At 41.3% G+C, this 13,970-nt stretch overlaps 1 protein-coding gene across 16 annotated transcripts in view; it reads left to right on the forward strand.

Annotated features, from left to right (window-relative positions):
* ANKS1B (ankyrin repeat and sterile alpha motif domain containing 1B) overlaps positions 1 to 13,970 on the forward strand; it is a 711,904-nt gene that overhangs the window by 621,570 nt on the left and 76,364 nt on the right. For 9 of the 16 annotated variants that reach the window (XM_024758915.1, XM_024758917.1, XM_024758920.1 and 6 more), the window contains 2 exons: positions 4,652 to 4,759; positions 7,004 to 7,183. The exons of 3 other annotated variants lie outside the window; for them this stretch is intronic. In XM_024758915.1, coding sequence (XP_024614683.1) covers positions 4,652 to 4,759; positions 7,004 to 7,183 — 288 coding nt within the window. The remainder of the gene's footprint in view (positions 1 to 4,651; positions 4,760 to 7,003; positions 7,184 to 13,970) is intronic. 4 more of the 16 variants (XM_024758913.1, XM_024758922.1, XM_024758924.1 and 1 more) reach the window with 1 other exon arrangement.

Here is a 13,970-nt window from a genome sequence, read left to right on the forward strand (position 1 = left end):
CCATTAGCTGGAATGAGCACACCGTGGGATTGTGTCTTCTATGTGCTGGCACCGTGCTGATTATTCTCACAGTTTCACTCTTCATCTTTCCAACAACATTTGAGATTGGCATTAACTTCCTTATTTTATAGGCAAGAAAACTGGGATCAAAGGAATCAGGTAACTTGCCCAAAACTGAGCTGTCAGAGAGTAAACCAAAAGCAGAAAAGCAGCAATGGAAGTTACACCAACTCAATTCTATCACAGTTATTTGTTATTTAGTGTCAGTTTTTTGTCAGAATAATTTTGAGTGGCTTTATTGCTATAAAAACATTTCTTGGCGGCTTCCCTGGTGGCGCAGTGGTTGAGAATCTGCCTGCTAATGCAGGGGACACAGGTTCGAGCCCTGGTCTGGGAGGATCCCACATGCTACGGAGCAACTAGGCCCGTGAGCCACAACTACTGAGCCTGCGCGTCTGGAGCCTGTGCTCCGCAACGAGAGAGGCCGCGATAGTGAGAGGCCCACGCACCGCGATTTAGAGTGGCCCCCGCTTGCCACAACTAGAGAAAGCCCGTGCACAGAAACAAAGACCCAACACAGCAAAAATAAATTAATTAATTAATAAACTCCTACCCCCAACATAAAAAAAAAAAATTTCTTGGGACTTCCCTGGTGGTCCAGTGGTAAAGAATCCGCCTTAAAATGCAGGGGATGTAGGGCTTCCCTGGTGGCGCAATGGTTGAGCGTCTGCCTGCCGATGCAGGGGACATGGGTTCATGCCCCAGTCCGGGAAGATCCCACATGCCGCGGAGCAGCTGGGCCCGTGAGCCATGGCCGCTGAGCCTGCGCGTCCGGAGCCTGTGCTCCACAGCGGGAGAGGCCACAACGGTGAGAGGCCCACGTACCACAAAAAAAAAAAAAAATGCAGGGGATGCGAGTTCAATCCCTGGTCGGGGAACTAGGTTCCCACATGCCACGGGGCAACTAAGCCCATGCGCCACAGCTACTGAGCTTGCGCGCCTCAGCTAGAGAGCCTGCGTGCCGCAAACTACAGGGCCCACGCGCTCTGGAACCCATGCACCACAACTACAGTACCCACGTGCCCTGGAGCCCACGCGCCACAACTAGAGAAGAGAAAACCCACACACCACAACTAGAGAGAAGCCTGCGCGCTGCAACGGAAGATTCTACGTGCCTCAACGAAGATCCCACGTGCCACAACTAAGACCTGATGCGGCCAAAAATAAATAATAAATAAATAATAAATCTTAAAAACGTGTATCTTTAAAAAAACCCAAACATTTCTTAGCAGGTTTTAGGGGCCCAAGGCAGCACCGTCAGCATCAGGTTCAATTCCCTACTGAGAGAAAGGCAGTGGGGATTTTGGGGGGAGGAATTTATATCTAATAGAAGCTTTGACAAAGTAATTGAGAATAAGAATAAAAGGGAATAAGAAAATGTAGTGGTTTTTAGACTTGCACATACACTTGAAAAGGTTAATGTTGTAACTTTCTGAAATGGAGGAATTCTTTGATCTTGATGCTTTAAAAAAAAGAAACAATGAAAGAATATAAGGGTATTTCTCTGGATTGTATGAACAGTATTGCCTGCAAGTAATCAGCCCGCGGACCACACTTAGCGTATTTTGTAAATCACCTGAAAAAAGGAGTATATGGTGAAATTCCCAAATTTGCAAGAACTACTAAGCTCCTCTGGGTAGTGAAATGCCAAGCTGGCTAATATGAATATAGAAGGATAATAGCACGGTGCCCCATATAGAAGGTTACATGAGTGGGCAGGAGGATGGCAGATGGGCTTCTGCATGGACAACTGTAAGATAAGGAATGTAGGGAGAAATCATTCAAACCATCCTTCCAAGATGAAAGGGCTTTCAGCTATCAGCTATAACAAAATGAAGAGGTTTTACAGTCAGTGTATATTTTTGTGCCTAGTTATTCCTACTGCAGCTAAAAAGCCAGCCCAAAATCAGGAGTGCTTAGAAAGGGCATTTTTAAAGGGGCATTAAAAGCAGGAAATAGTAGCCCACTCATAAGGCCATGGTCCACTTATACCTGGAATGTTGTGAGTAATGTGTTCAGCAGACCTGAAGCATTTGGAATACAGGAGGAGAAGGTACAGAGAGAGTGGACTAAAAGGACTGCTTTATGAAAACAAGCTGCAAAGATGAGAGGCTTTATCAGCCTGGGAAGATGAAGGTTTATAAAATCAGAGGGATGTGGTGCAGGTAGACACACGCTGATTAACATTTACCATCCCCATCTTCGACAGACATGGGTCAGAGAGTGAGTATAAAAGGAATAGAGCAAATTTGTGGTTATCAGAGGGGAAACATGGTGGGGTTAGGGATAAATTAGGAGTTTGGGATTAACATATACACACTACTATATATAAAATAGACAACCATCAGGGACCTACTGTATAGCACAGGGAACTCTACTCAATATTCTGTAATGACCTATATGGGAAAAGAATCTGAAAAAGAATGGATATATGTATATGTATAACTGAATCACTTTGCTGTACACCTGAAACTAACACAACATTGTAAATCAGCTATACTCAAATATAAAATAAAAATTAAATTAGAAAATAAAAATAAATTTGGGGGCTTCCCTGGTGGTGCAGTGGTTGAGAATCTGCCTGCTAATGCAGGGAACACGGGTTCGAGCCCTGGTCTGGGAAGATCCCACATGCCGTGGAGCAACTAGGCCCATGAGCCACAACTACTGAGCCTGCGCGTCTGGAGCCTGTGTGTCTGGAGCCTGTGCTCTGCAACGAGAGGCCGCGATAGTGAAGAGACCTGTGCACCGCGATGAAGAGTGGCCCCCATTTGCCACAACTAGAGAAAGCCCTCTCACAGAAACGAAGACCTAACACAACCAAAAATAAATATAAAAATAAATTTAAAAGATTACTATTAATTAAAGAAAACCAGACATCCCAAGTTAATGAATTTAAAAATAAATAAAAAGAGACCTGTACACCGCGATGAAGAGTGGCCCCCATTTGCCACAACTAGAGAAAGCCCTCTCACAGAAACGAAGACCTAACACAACCAAAAATAAATATAAAAATAAATTTAAAAGATTACTATTAATTAAAGAAAACCAGACATCCCAAGTTAATGAATTTAAAAATAAATAAATAAAGTTTTAATTAAAAAATAAATAAAAGAAATAGAGCATCATGCTAGTTTAAAATTGAAATCAGATTAGGCAGAAAGGCCAATAGGCTAACTGACAAATAGGCCAATAATAGTTCAAGGTAGCACAGGATGAGTGCCAAGGAAATGCCCACTTCAACCCCTTAAAACTTGAAGAGAGAAATTTTTTTTAAAAATCATTTTCACAATGGGTCATTTACTTTGGGAACTAGTTACCCAACAAAGGTTGTTCTATCCTGGTACTACATTTGTGCAGAAAGAGGTGAATATATTTCTCATGAATGGATTTATAATTTGTTGTTTTAAAAAAGTCAGTAATATTTGGAGATATGCCCAACCTTTGCTGTTTGCCTTGGCGTAAAACAAGTTTTGGAGTCAGGCAAACCATATTCAAATCCCAGAGCCACCACATACTAGCTCTTAGGTGGGCTACTTAACCACTCTGAACCTCAGTCTCCTCCTCTGTAAAGCAAGAACACCTTCCAGTTAGGAATGTTGGGATGAAGGAAAGAGTAACATTTGTAAAGCTCTGGGAAGGGCTGAGGACAGAGGCTGTCTGCAAGGCTTGGTTTCCTTTGTTATCTCTTCTACACTATGCCCTTTGCAGCCCTGTCAGACTCAAAAATCCCATCCTGGGGAGTCTCTGGTCAGGCAGTGCTTGATTCTAATCCTACTTTGCTACTTTCATCTGTATTAACATTCATTCTTTCCTATTCATTGAGCCCCCACTGTTTCAAACATTGGTTTAGGTGTTTGGGAAATAGTAATGATAAAGATATACCTGCTGTCTGGAAGCTTACCTGGGGGAGAGGGCTACACAAACACTAAACCTGCAAATAAAGTTATTTCAGAGAATTATACGAAGAGGATCACAGGGTAGAGTGTGACGGGGTGAGGGCTCAGTTCTTTTAAAGAGGAGATGGGAAGGGCCTTTGTGAGAAGACAGATAACACTTAAGCAACGTCCGGAGGGATGAGAAGGTGTCATTTGAAAATTGCTGGGGAACATTCCAGGCAGATGGAGAAACAAGGGTGGAGGCCCCAAGGCCAGAATGAGTGTGGAATGTTCAAAGAACAGAGAAGGCTGGAGGGGAGAGAGGAGGGGACACAGAGGAAGACAGAGGGCAGGCAGCCTTGTTGGAACTTGAGGCCAGCTCAGGACTCAGATTTTATCCTGAGCCGTAGGAAGCTATTAGAGGGACGAGGCTTGACTTCTACTTTGGAAGGGTCCTGTGGCTGCTTGGTAGAGGGTTAGACCCTAGGGCAGCCTGAGTGACAGCCCTGTCCCTGCTTTCTCTTCCTACCCACACTGCCTTGCCATTCTGTTCCTCTCTCTCTGGATCCAAGGGGACACACTGATTTCACACCACTTCTCTCCCGGTGCAGAGGTAACTTTGCACAAATCTCTTTCCGCTCCTTTATCTTTTAGGATACGTAAAAATTATTTTTCTCAAGTGAAATATTTAACCCAAATATATGTCTTTTCAGGTTTTAAAAATCAATTTGATTGGCCACAGGAAACGTATCTTGGCATCTCTAGGAGACAGGCTGCACGACGAGCCACCACAGAAGCCCCCTCGGTCCATCACCCTCAGGGTAAGTACCCAGCATGCTTGTTTTGTCCTCCACTCTTATCCTCGAAAATTATTTTGTGCCATAAAATAAAAATGATTGAAGCAGTGGGTCAGGAAGTACAGGCTGTTTTCCATGTAGCCTACCTCACCTGTATAAAAAACTATCTCGCCTTTGATAGTGTTTTCTACGACAAGATTTGTTTTTCTCGGTTAGTTAAATATATATTTTTGAGATTTAAATTAACATCTGAAAAACCACCACCTTTAAAGAACCTCTCCGCTACCCCGCATCCCACACGCCCCTCTACACCAAGAGAAGAAATGAGTTTTCTGTCAAACTCCTCAAACCCACAGGTAGAAAATCGATGAGGACCAGAGTTAAGTAAAAGATCAGTTTAAAATTAACCTTAGGGTCTCCTGTTTTTTAACAAGTGAAAATTTTTCAGCTTTGCCCACTTCAAAAATGAAGAACAGAGAATCTAGAACTTTATTTAGTAAACTGTTTCAGCTGTATTTTAGAATTATGGGGTAGAAAAACTAGGAGGAAGAGAGAAATAAAGTGGAAGAGGAAGGAAGGCAAGAAAGAGCAGAGGGAAGGAGACAGAGAGAAGATTGCCGGGCAGAATGGCAGCGGAAGGAGTAGCCAATGGTCGCTGGTATTCATGAGGCCTGTAGAAACGTTTCAAAAATTTACCATAAAGGCAGGATCACCATGACCAGTTGGAGAGTTCCAACTCTGTTCTCTTTATTGAGTCCTGCACTTGCTTGCTTCTGATTTCTTTTCTGCAAGTGTCAGAAAGGGTAGTGACAATAAACGAACACAAAAGTAGCACTTAGATGTCACTGCCAGTGATGAAATGCGGTCGAATGCCTCTTATCAGTGGACTTCAGCAAACAGTAACTACTGTCAGTATCACAGAGGGTCGAGCAGGAGAGGAGCTGTTAAGATTTTAAAGCTGATTCAGTTTTAAAGGAAAAGAAAATACACAAAGACTTCAGGAAATGCAAGAGAATTGGCTCCAGGAGGGCCACGAGGAAAACTGACGATTGGGGCCGTTGGAATACACTGGTTTATTTGGAGGCTAGTGAGGGCTTAGGGAGTAGTGAAGATAGAAGAGGACCTATTTCTCCCTCAGTAAGAAAAATAAATTGGGGGAAAATAAGGCTAGAAAGGGATTATCATTTTGCCTTTGTTTTGCTACACAAAAGAGGAGAAAGATACAGGCACCATCCGTGTAACCATCCTAAAATGACCCTCTCGAGGAGTAATTCCCTGCTACTTACCCTACTGTCTTTCCTTCCTCTGCTGAACCTCTCCCTCTGGCTCTCTGGAAGAGATTTAGGGAAACAACAGACAAATCAAAGACAGAAGTTCCCAAGAAAAAGTGTAGGACCTTAATCCATCAAAGGAGGTCCAGAACATCTTGGGGAGAAGTAGCCTGGAGAATCGGCACGATCCAATCCTCCACTTACTTGAACACATCAGAGCCCAGCTGTCTTCCCCCCTTTATCTTACTCCTTTTTTTTTTTTTTTCTGCGGTACGCAGGCCTCTCACTGTTGTGGCCTCTCCCATTGCGGAGCACAGGCTCCGGACGCGCAGGCTCAGCGGCCATGGCTCATGGGCCCAGCCGCTCCACGGCATGTGGGATCTTCCCGGACCGGGAAACGAACCCGTGTCCCCTGCATCGGCAGGCGGACTCTCAACCACTGTGCCACCAGGGAAGCCCCTATCTTACTTCTTGACCAGTTTCCCCCAATTCTCTTTGCCATTGAAGCCCATCCTCTGTCATTACATGCATTGCTCTGCAGTCTGTGCGTGTGACATGCCATTTCCATACTGTGTCCTCTTCCTGGCAGGGATTGCCAGGCCACTCGCTGATGGAGGATCAACACCCATGAGGTCCCACTTTAGCTTTCTTTTCATGGCATCTACCATGGTGAGGCCCCTCTGTCCACATAGAGACACAGTTCCTTCCCTTGTAAACACAAGTGATAGTGTCAGGCGTGCCCAACGTATGTGTGCCTCTCTCCTGGGATCATCCATGGTGCTGGCTTAAGAAAACAGAGCCTGACTGTTGATACTGTAAACCTTCAACCTGAAATGCTTAGTGGGGAGGTGTTGATTGTGCCATTAATAAAATGGTAGAATGTCATCGATTCCTTGGCGGTTGGTTCAAAAATGACTCCCCAGCCCCGCAGTGTATGTTGAAAGCAGAGGTCAGCCGCAAGAACATGGTGTTTATTTCATGATGTATTTCCATTCAGGAACCCAGTGGTAATCACAGCCCTCCTCAGTTGTCTCCATCACTTAGCCACAGCACTCACACCACTGGTGGCTCCCTAGACGTTCCTCACATTATCATGCAGGGCGAGGCAAGGAGGAGAAGAAACGAAAACTACTTTGATGATATCCCCCGATCAAAACTGGAGAGGCAGATGGCCCAGGTAAGGGGTTCAAAGCGTCTGTGATGTTTTTGTCTTTCACCCATATCAAGTAATGCATTCCAGTTTTGGACAGGTGCTTACAATGGATGCCTACTGTACACAGCGTAACTGGAGTTCTACCATTTTACGCCACGACTTTCGTTCTCTGCTCCGTTGAACTAGAATGAAATGGACCTTTCTGGGGATGGCATGTGTACACAGATCCCTGTTATCCATTTCTTTACTGAAGAAATTACGTCTGATCTCTTTGCACCCAGAAAGTCTTTGCCCTAAAGGGAGTAATACGGTGTAAGAATCAAACCATAATGAAAAAATAAATCATAAAAGTCTAGATGATAGAATGTAAATTGGTCAGATGACAGGGCAAAAGTCGGGGGTGGGGGAGTATTAACTCCGAGAAATGTGGTTCATTTTCTCCCAAGTTTACACATTTGTGTAGAATTGTACAATGGGGACTAGTTGCATCCATCTCGTACTGTCACCTTGAGTGGTTGAAAATGATGCTGCTGCCTGACACAAATAACCGAAGAGAGAGGTCTGTCCTGTTCAGACCTTTCCATGTTTTGGGTATGGATGTCCGTGTTTCACCTGTCCGCAGATTGCTGCTCAGGAACTCAGGTCAGCCATAACCAAATAGTGGTGCTCTTCCTAAAGCACATTCAGATGGGCACCTAGCTCTGCAGTGTCACCCCGAGGCTCAGAGCTATGCATTTGTTGACAGCTGTTGGCAGAATCAACCCTTTTCATCCTCATTCTAGGTTCAGACTGAGCGTTGAGAGGCTTCTCTGCCTCCCACACCTAAGATGAGAATCTTGAGGTGAAAATTTGACTGCAGTTGCGTTGCCTTGGTTGTTAAATATTTTCCTCAGCTGTTTGGTGAGATACTGTTTTTTTAAAGCCTTTGGTAAACATTCAGTGCTTGCCGCTCACGAAAGAAAAATGCGAAGAGAACGTTCTGGAAGCCATGGCTATTCTGCCTGCATATGCCCTGGAGAGAAGGGGTCTGAGATATTGTGTCTCCTTTCAACTTGCTCAGTATCAAATTGTTCTCAGGGTTCTTTGTGCAAAGAATAGCAATGTTGGGATTATGGAGAATCTTTTATTGAAGGGAGGTGGAAAATGTGGGAGAGACAAGAAAAGAATAATTTTCCCTGTCTCTCTTGTTAAGTATTGTCTTTTAATCCTTATTACTGTTTTCACTGATGTTTTTTTAAAATAAAGAATCTAAAAGCTTTTTTCCCCAAGATGTTCATACATTTCCTGCTCTTTGTTAGTATCTGCGGATCACATATGTGGTTAAATTTCTCTAATGACAGTATTTCAGAGACATGGTTTGTTTTAACCTTGAACCATGTAGTCTTTATGTATTAATGCAAACTGGGTCTTTCCTGGACCCTTTTCTTCCCTGAATAAGGGCGGATCATCCATTAACAAGCATTATCTGTTATTGACTGCCAAATTCAGCAACAGAATCACCTGTCTGAACTGCTCATGTAATTTATGCGAGTTCTCCACTTAGTGCAGTTTTTTTCAGAGAGGAAATTAATTACTCTTCTGCCTGAGTGTGTACACTCAGAGGTAATCTCACAATTGCTCCCTTATGATCTTTGTGAGATTCACAACCTAGGGGCAGTATTACCGTCTGAAGAGCCTAGATCTTTTTCTTGTCATTCCAATCAGAATGCATCCCTTTCTGGAATTGCCTTGCCCTTGAGAAAATTGAATGAACTTTTATCTGGCCAGGTGAGAAAGGCCAAAATGCACAAAGAGAAATGAGGTAAGCAGCGGATGAGTTGGGGGCTATGGGAGGTCTGTGTGAATGTGCTTATTTCCCTCCTGTGTACTGTTCACGATGATCGGATGACTGATGGAGACCTAGGCCTCCATCAGCAGCCAGGAGCTTATTAGAAGCTTTCTAATATCCCACTGCTCAATACAGCACTTTTGCTGCAGAATAAATAGGAGATGGCACTACAGGAATCCAATCGATAAGAAAAAGGGATTCTGGGATTACAGCTCTTCAGGCTGTGTTAATTGCAGTTTTTTATTTGTCTTGAGACTCTTTCCCAGTCTAGAAATGCCAGAAATCGTGGAGAAATGAATGGGTACCTTTTAAAAAATAGAACCATTTCAAAGCTTTAACCTGTCAAAATATGAAATACTCGGTAATTTTGTTGTTGAACAGTTTTATTTATGTGACTTTTTCACCACTCAGCCACCCAATTGATGTTTTTTCTTATTCTTCTGCTTCTGGTCATTTGCTGTAATAATTTTTGAAATCCGTTTGCTTTTTTTTTTTAGAACCCATCAAACTGTCTCTAGACCACATCTTCCCCAATGTTATGCCCTTAGCCAGTAAAGCTGAATTCAAGTCTTCTTCCTAAGGGCTTGAATTAGCAATTTTAGCAATTCAAATTCCTGTAAGCAAGCAGCTACTTACACCTCCTTCCAACCAGGAGCTCAGTCCCTGAGGTTCCTTCCCAATGGGTTTCTCCCAAGGGGCTTACTTGAGGTTGGGTAACGCATGCCTAACCAGTCTGTTTCCCACTAAAAGGCAGAAGTCCACCTTCAGGCTTTCTTACTTACTTACTAAAAGAAAGGAAAACGCAATTAAAAGAAAATCACCTGGACAAATCCTTGTTCTCAGAAACCCCTTTACTGCTTCAAGTTTACCTGAGCCCCCAGAAGAGTGATTTGGAATTCTAGCCATAGGCCGGGAACCTTAAGTTCTTGGTGGCTGCAGTAATTCGTAGGAGCATAGCTTTTGCCCAGCAGATGTGGAAGTGCTTTAACTTGAAAAACCAATGCTGAAAGTTAAATTGAGATAAATTTAATGTCCATTCCACCTATTAAATTTGTTCGTTAGCAAATATTTTTTTAAAAGGTAACACAGTGTTTGACTACTTGTTTTCAATTCGAACCAATGTTTAAAATACTTGTCTTGGAATCCAGAGGATTTTAAATAGTACGGCTATTGTTTGCTTTTATTCTGATGTAAGCAATATTGTGGCATCAAATTGTCTTAAATAAATATGTGAGAAACAAAATCAAGTTCAGTACTGATAGGATTTTTGAAACCATGAAATGTAATGATGTAAACACATCTAAACAATGGATTGCCTATCACGCTGAAAACGTAGCTTTCTAGCCTATAATTCTAAATTGGACTCAGCCCAGAAGTTCTGAAAGGCTCCCCTATTTCCATATCCCTAATAAATAAATGTTGCATTGACATTTGTATAATAATACCTTAATGCGTATAGAGCTTGCTTTTAAATTTCCAGAGCACTGTCATATCTGTCATCTCATTTTAGCACAAACAAGGTATCCTACACAACTATTTATGTGTGTGTAGCACATGGCAGATCAGCTTTTAAGACCAAGTTCTGTGGAGATGAGATAGTAAGCGAAAATATGAAAAATAATAACAGAAGGAGGAAAAATATTTCCAGTATTTAGGACCTAATTGCAATATTTAGAAATTTTCTTGAGTGATGTTTAGGAGAAGTCAAAACATTCTTAAAATGAATAATAAATGAGAGTTAATGGAATTAATAAAGTTTAGGGACCACATTCTCCAAAGTTATGAAAAAAGGAAACGGAGTTTCCCAAAGTGAAACTTATAACCATTTATTTATAACCAAATACTTATGGAAAAATGAAATAATACTTCTATTTTCACAAAATAAAAAAGACTCCTAAACAGTAAGAGAAAACCCACACTATAGAAGTTCTTGTGTTTTGAATGCTCTCATCTAATTAGAAATATCCGTATTGCCTGAGGCAGTTACCTTACCTGATGCTTAGAAACAGACATTATCCACATTTCAAAGACTGGGAAACAGAAATTATGTGACTTGGTGGGGGTAGCACAGCCCGAAAGAAACCAAATGAGAACTTGCCTGGGGCAATATGTCAGGCACTAGAAAGGCTTTGTCTAAATTGCTTCTAAATCACTAGAAAGTTGATTCAGTTGAAAGTCTACTGTATCCTGATCCAAACTGTATTACTTAATAAGTACGACTAGATCAATTACTTCTTTATTTGAAAGCACTTTACATATTATATTAGTTCTACAAATGGTCATTCTTTTGATTCTGTTAGAGGAAGAGAAATGGAAACTGGGCCACATAGAAGCCCTGCCATGGCCCCATCCATGTCTGAAATTCCACATGCAGTATCTTATTTAAACCTCACAGCAGCCCCTTCTATACTCAAGGAACCCAGCTGGGTGAGTGTTTTGCCTTGCAGCTGCTACATGGCAGAGCCAGGACTCAAGCTGTCTGCCTGACCATGTCCTGTTCTATGGCCCCTGATGCCCGGTGGGCTGCTTCTATTTTGAAATGATATAGAATATCTTAGTAACAGTTCAATACATACTAATTTCCCATATGCTCTAACAGATTATACATACATAGGAACAGTGAGCAGAACGAGGATAAAATTGCTAGTTGTTTAGTGGAAACTTACTGAATCAGCTCATGGTTCTCACCATAAAACCTTTTTTTAAAAAAATACTTAATTTAAAAATTTTTATTTTATTTTATTGAAGTGTAGCCAATTTACAATATCATGTTAGTTTCAGGTATACTATGAGTCTGTTTCTGTTTGGAAAATAAGTTCACTGATATCTCTTTTTTTTAGATTCCACATATAAGTGGTATCATATGATATTTGTCTTTCTCTGTCTGGCTTATTTCACTTAGCAGGATAATAGTAGTAGTAGGATAATCTCTAGGTCCATCCATGTTGCTGCAAATGGCATTATTTCATTCTTTTTTATGGCTGAGTAATATTCCATTGTGTGTATATAACCACATCTTCTTTATCCATTCATCTGTCAGTGGACATTTAGGTTGCATTCATGTCTTGGCTATTGTGAATAGTGCTGCTGTGAACACAAGGGTGCATGTATCTTTTTGCATCATGGTTTTCTCCAGATATTTGCCTAGGAGTGGGATTGCTGGGTCGTATGGTAGCTCTGTTTTTAGTTTTTTAAGGAACCTCCATACTGTTCTCCATAGTGGCTCTACCAATTTACATTCCCACCAACAGTGTAGGAGGGTTCCCTTTTCTCCACACCCTCTCCAGCATTTATTGTGTGTAGATTTTTTGATGATGGCCATTCTGACTCATGTGAGGTGATACCTCATTGTAGTTTTGATTTGCATTTCTCTAATAATTAGTGATGTTGGAGCATCTTTTCATGTGCTTTTTGGCTATCTGTGTGTCTTCTTTGGAGAAATGTCTATTTAAATTTTTTGTCCATTTTTTGATTGGGTTATTTGTTTTTTTGATATTAAGCTTCATGAGCTGTTTATATATTTTGGAGATAATCCCTTGTCGGTTGCTTTGTTTGCAAATATTGTCTCCCATTCTGAGGGCTGTCTTTTCGTTTTGTTTATGGTTTCCTTTGCTGTGCAAAAGCTTTTAAGTTTAATTAGGCCTCATTTGTTTATTTTTGTTTTTATTTTCATTACTCTAGGAGATAGATCAAAAAAGATTGTTTGTAGACTTTTTGATGCTGGCCATTCTGACCAGAGTGAAGTCACACCTCATTGTAGTTTTGATTTGCATTTCTCTAATAATTAGCAATGTTGAACATTTTTTCATGTGCCCATTGGCCATCTGTATGTCTTCTTTGGAGAAATGTCTATCTAGGTCTTCTGCTCATTTTTTGATTGGATTGTTTGTTTTTTTGATATTGAGCTGTATGAGCTGTTTGTATATTTTGGAAACTGATCCCTTGTCGGTTGCATCATTTGTAAACATTTTCTCCCATTCTGTAGGTTGTCTTTTCGATTTGTTTATGGTTTTCTTTGCTGTGCAAAAGCTTTTAAGTTTAATTAGGTCTCATTTGTTTATTTTTATTTCCATTCCTCTAGGAGATGGATCTAAAAAGATATTGCTGCGATTTATGTCAAAGAGTGTTCTGCCTGTATTTTCCTCTAGGAGTTTTATAGTATCTGGCCTTCCATTTAGGTCTTTAATCCATTTCTGCATTTCTACAGTGTTTATTTGTTGATCCTCTTAGTGGAAACCCTTCCTGCACATTTGGTAGAACTCTGCCCTCCTCCCATGTTTGTGAAAAGCTTTGTAGGTAGCTGTGGGGTTTACTGCATATACACAGAAGTTCTTGCCTGTGAGGGTTTCTCCAATTAGTGGATGCTGTTTCCTTAGCAGCATCTTCAGTTGGAGTTTTGATTTGGTTTCCTTCAGGCTGTGTGACCTGTACCAAGTCATGCGATTTCTCTGAACTTCGGTTTCCTTGTCTCTAAAACATGGATAAAGACTGCCTGGCAGGCTTGTGTGTGTCAGATAATTTATGTTTAAGTATATTCTAAACTGTAAATCACAATGTATATATAGATAGATAGATGATATGACTATCCATTCAGATATGTCATCTACCTGTCCCTAATTCATAGGTCCCTGATTCATTGTAGGGCCAGTTAATGCCAAAGACATTAGAAAGGCAAGTGCTCAGATGGTTGTAGCATTCTATAAAGACCATCCTTTTGTTCCAGTATTATTTCCATACTTAGAATGTATATTGAGAATGGAATTGGAATTTTCCTCATTATTTTAATCGTATAAATATGAAGGCTGCCAAGGAGCATCTTTCATGATGGAAAAGGGATCTGTGAGATGATCACAAAGCCAGGGAAAGCAGAGGAGAGATGGAAGAGTCCTCTGCAAATTCAGCATACAAAAGTATGTAGCAAAGGATATCTTACAGTAATAACACGTTAATATTGTAACATGGTAAGAGAAAACATTAAGTGAG

This window comes from Neophocaena asiaeorientalis, unplaced genomic scaffold, assembly GCF_003031525.2.
Source record: "Neophocaena asiaeorientalis asiaeorientalis breed wild unplaced genomic scaffold, Neophocaena_asiaeorientalis_V1.1 scaffold344, whole genome shotgun sequence".
NCBI lineage: Eukaryota > Metazoa > Chordata > Mammalia > Artiodactyla > Phocoenidae > Neophocaena > Neophocaena asiaeorientalis.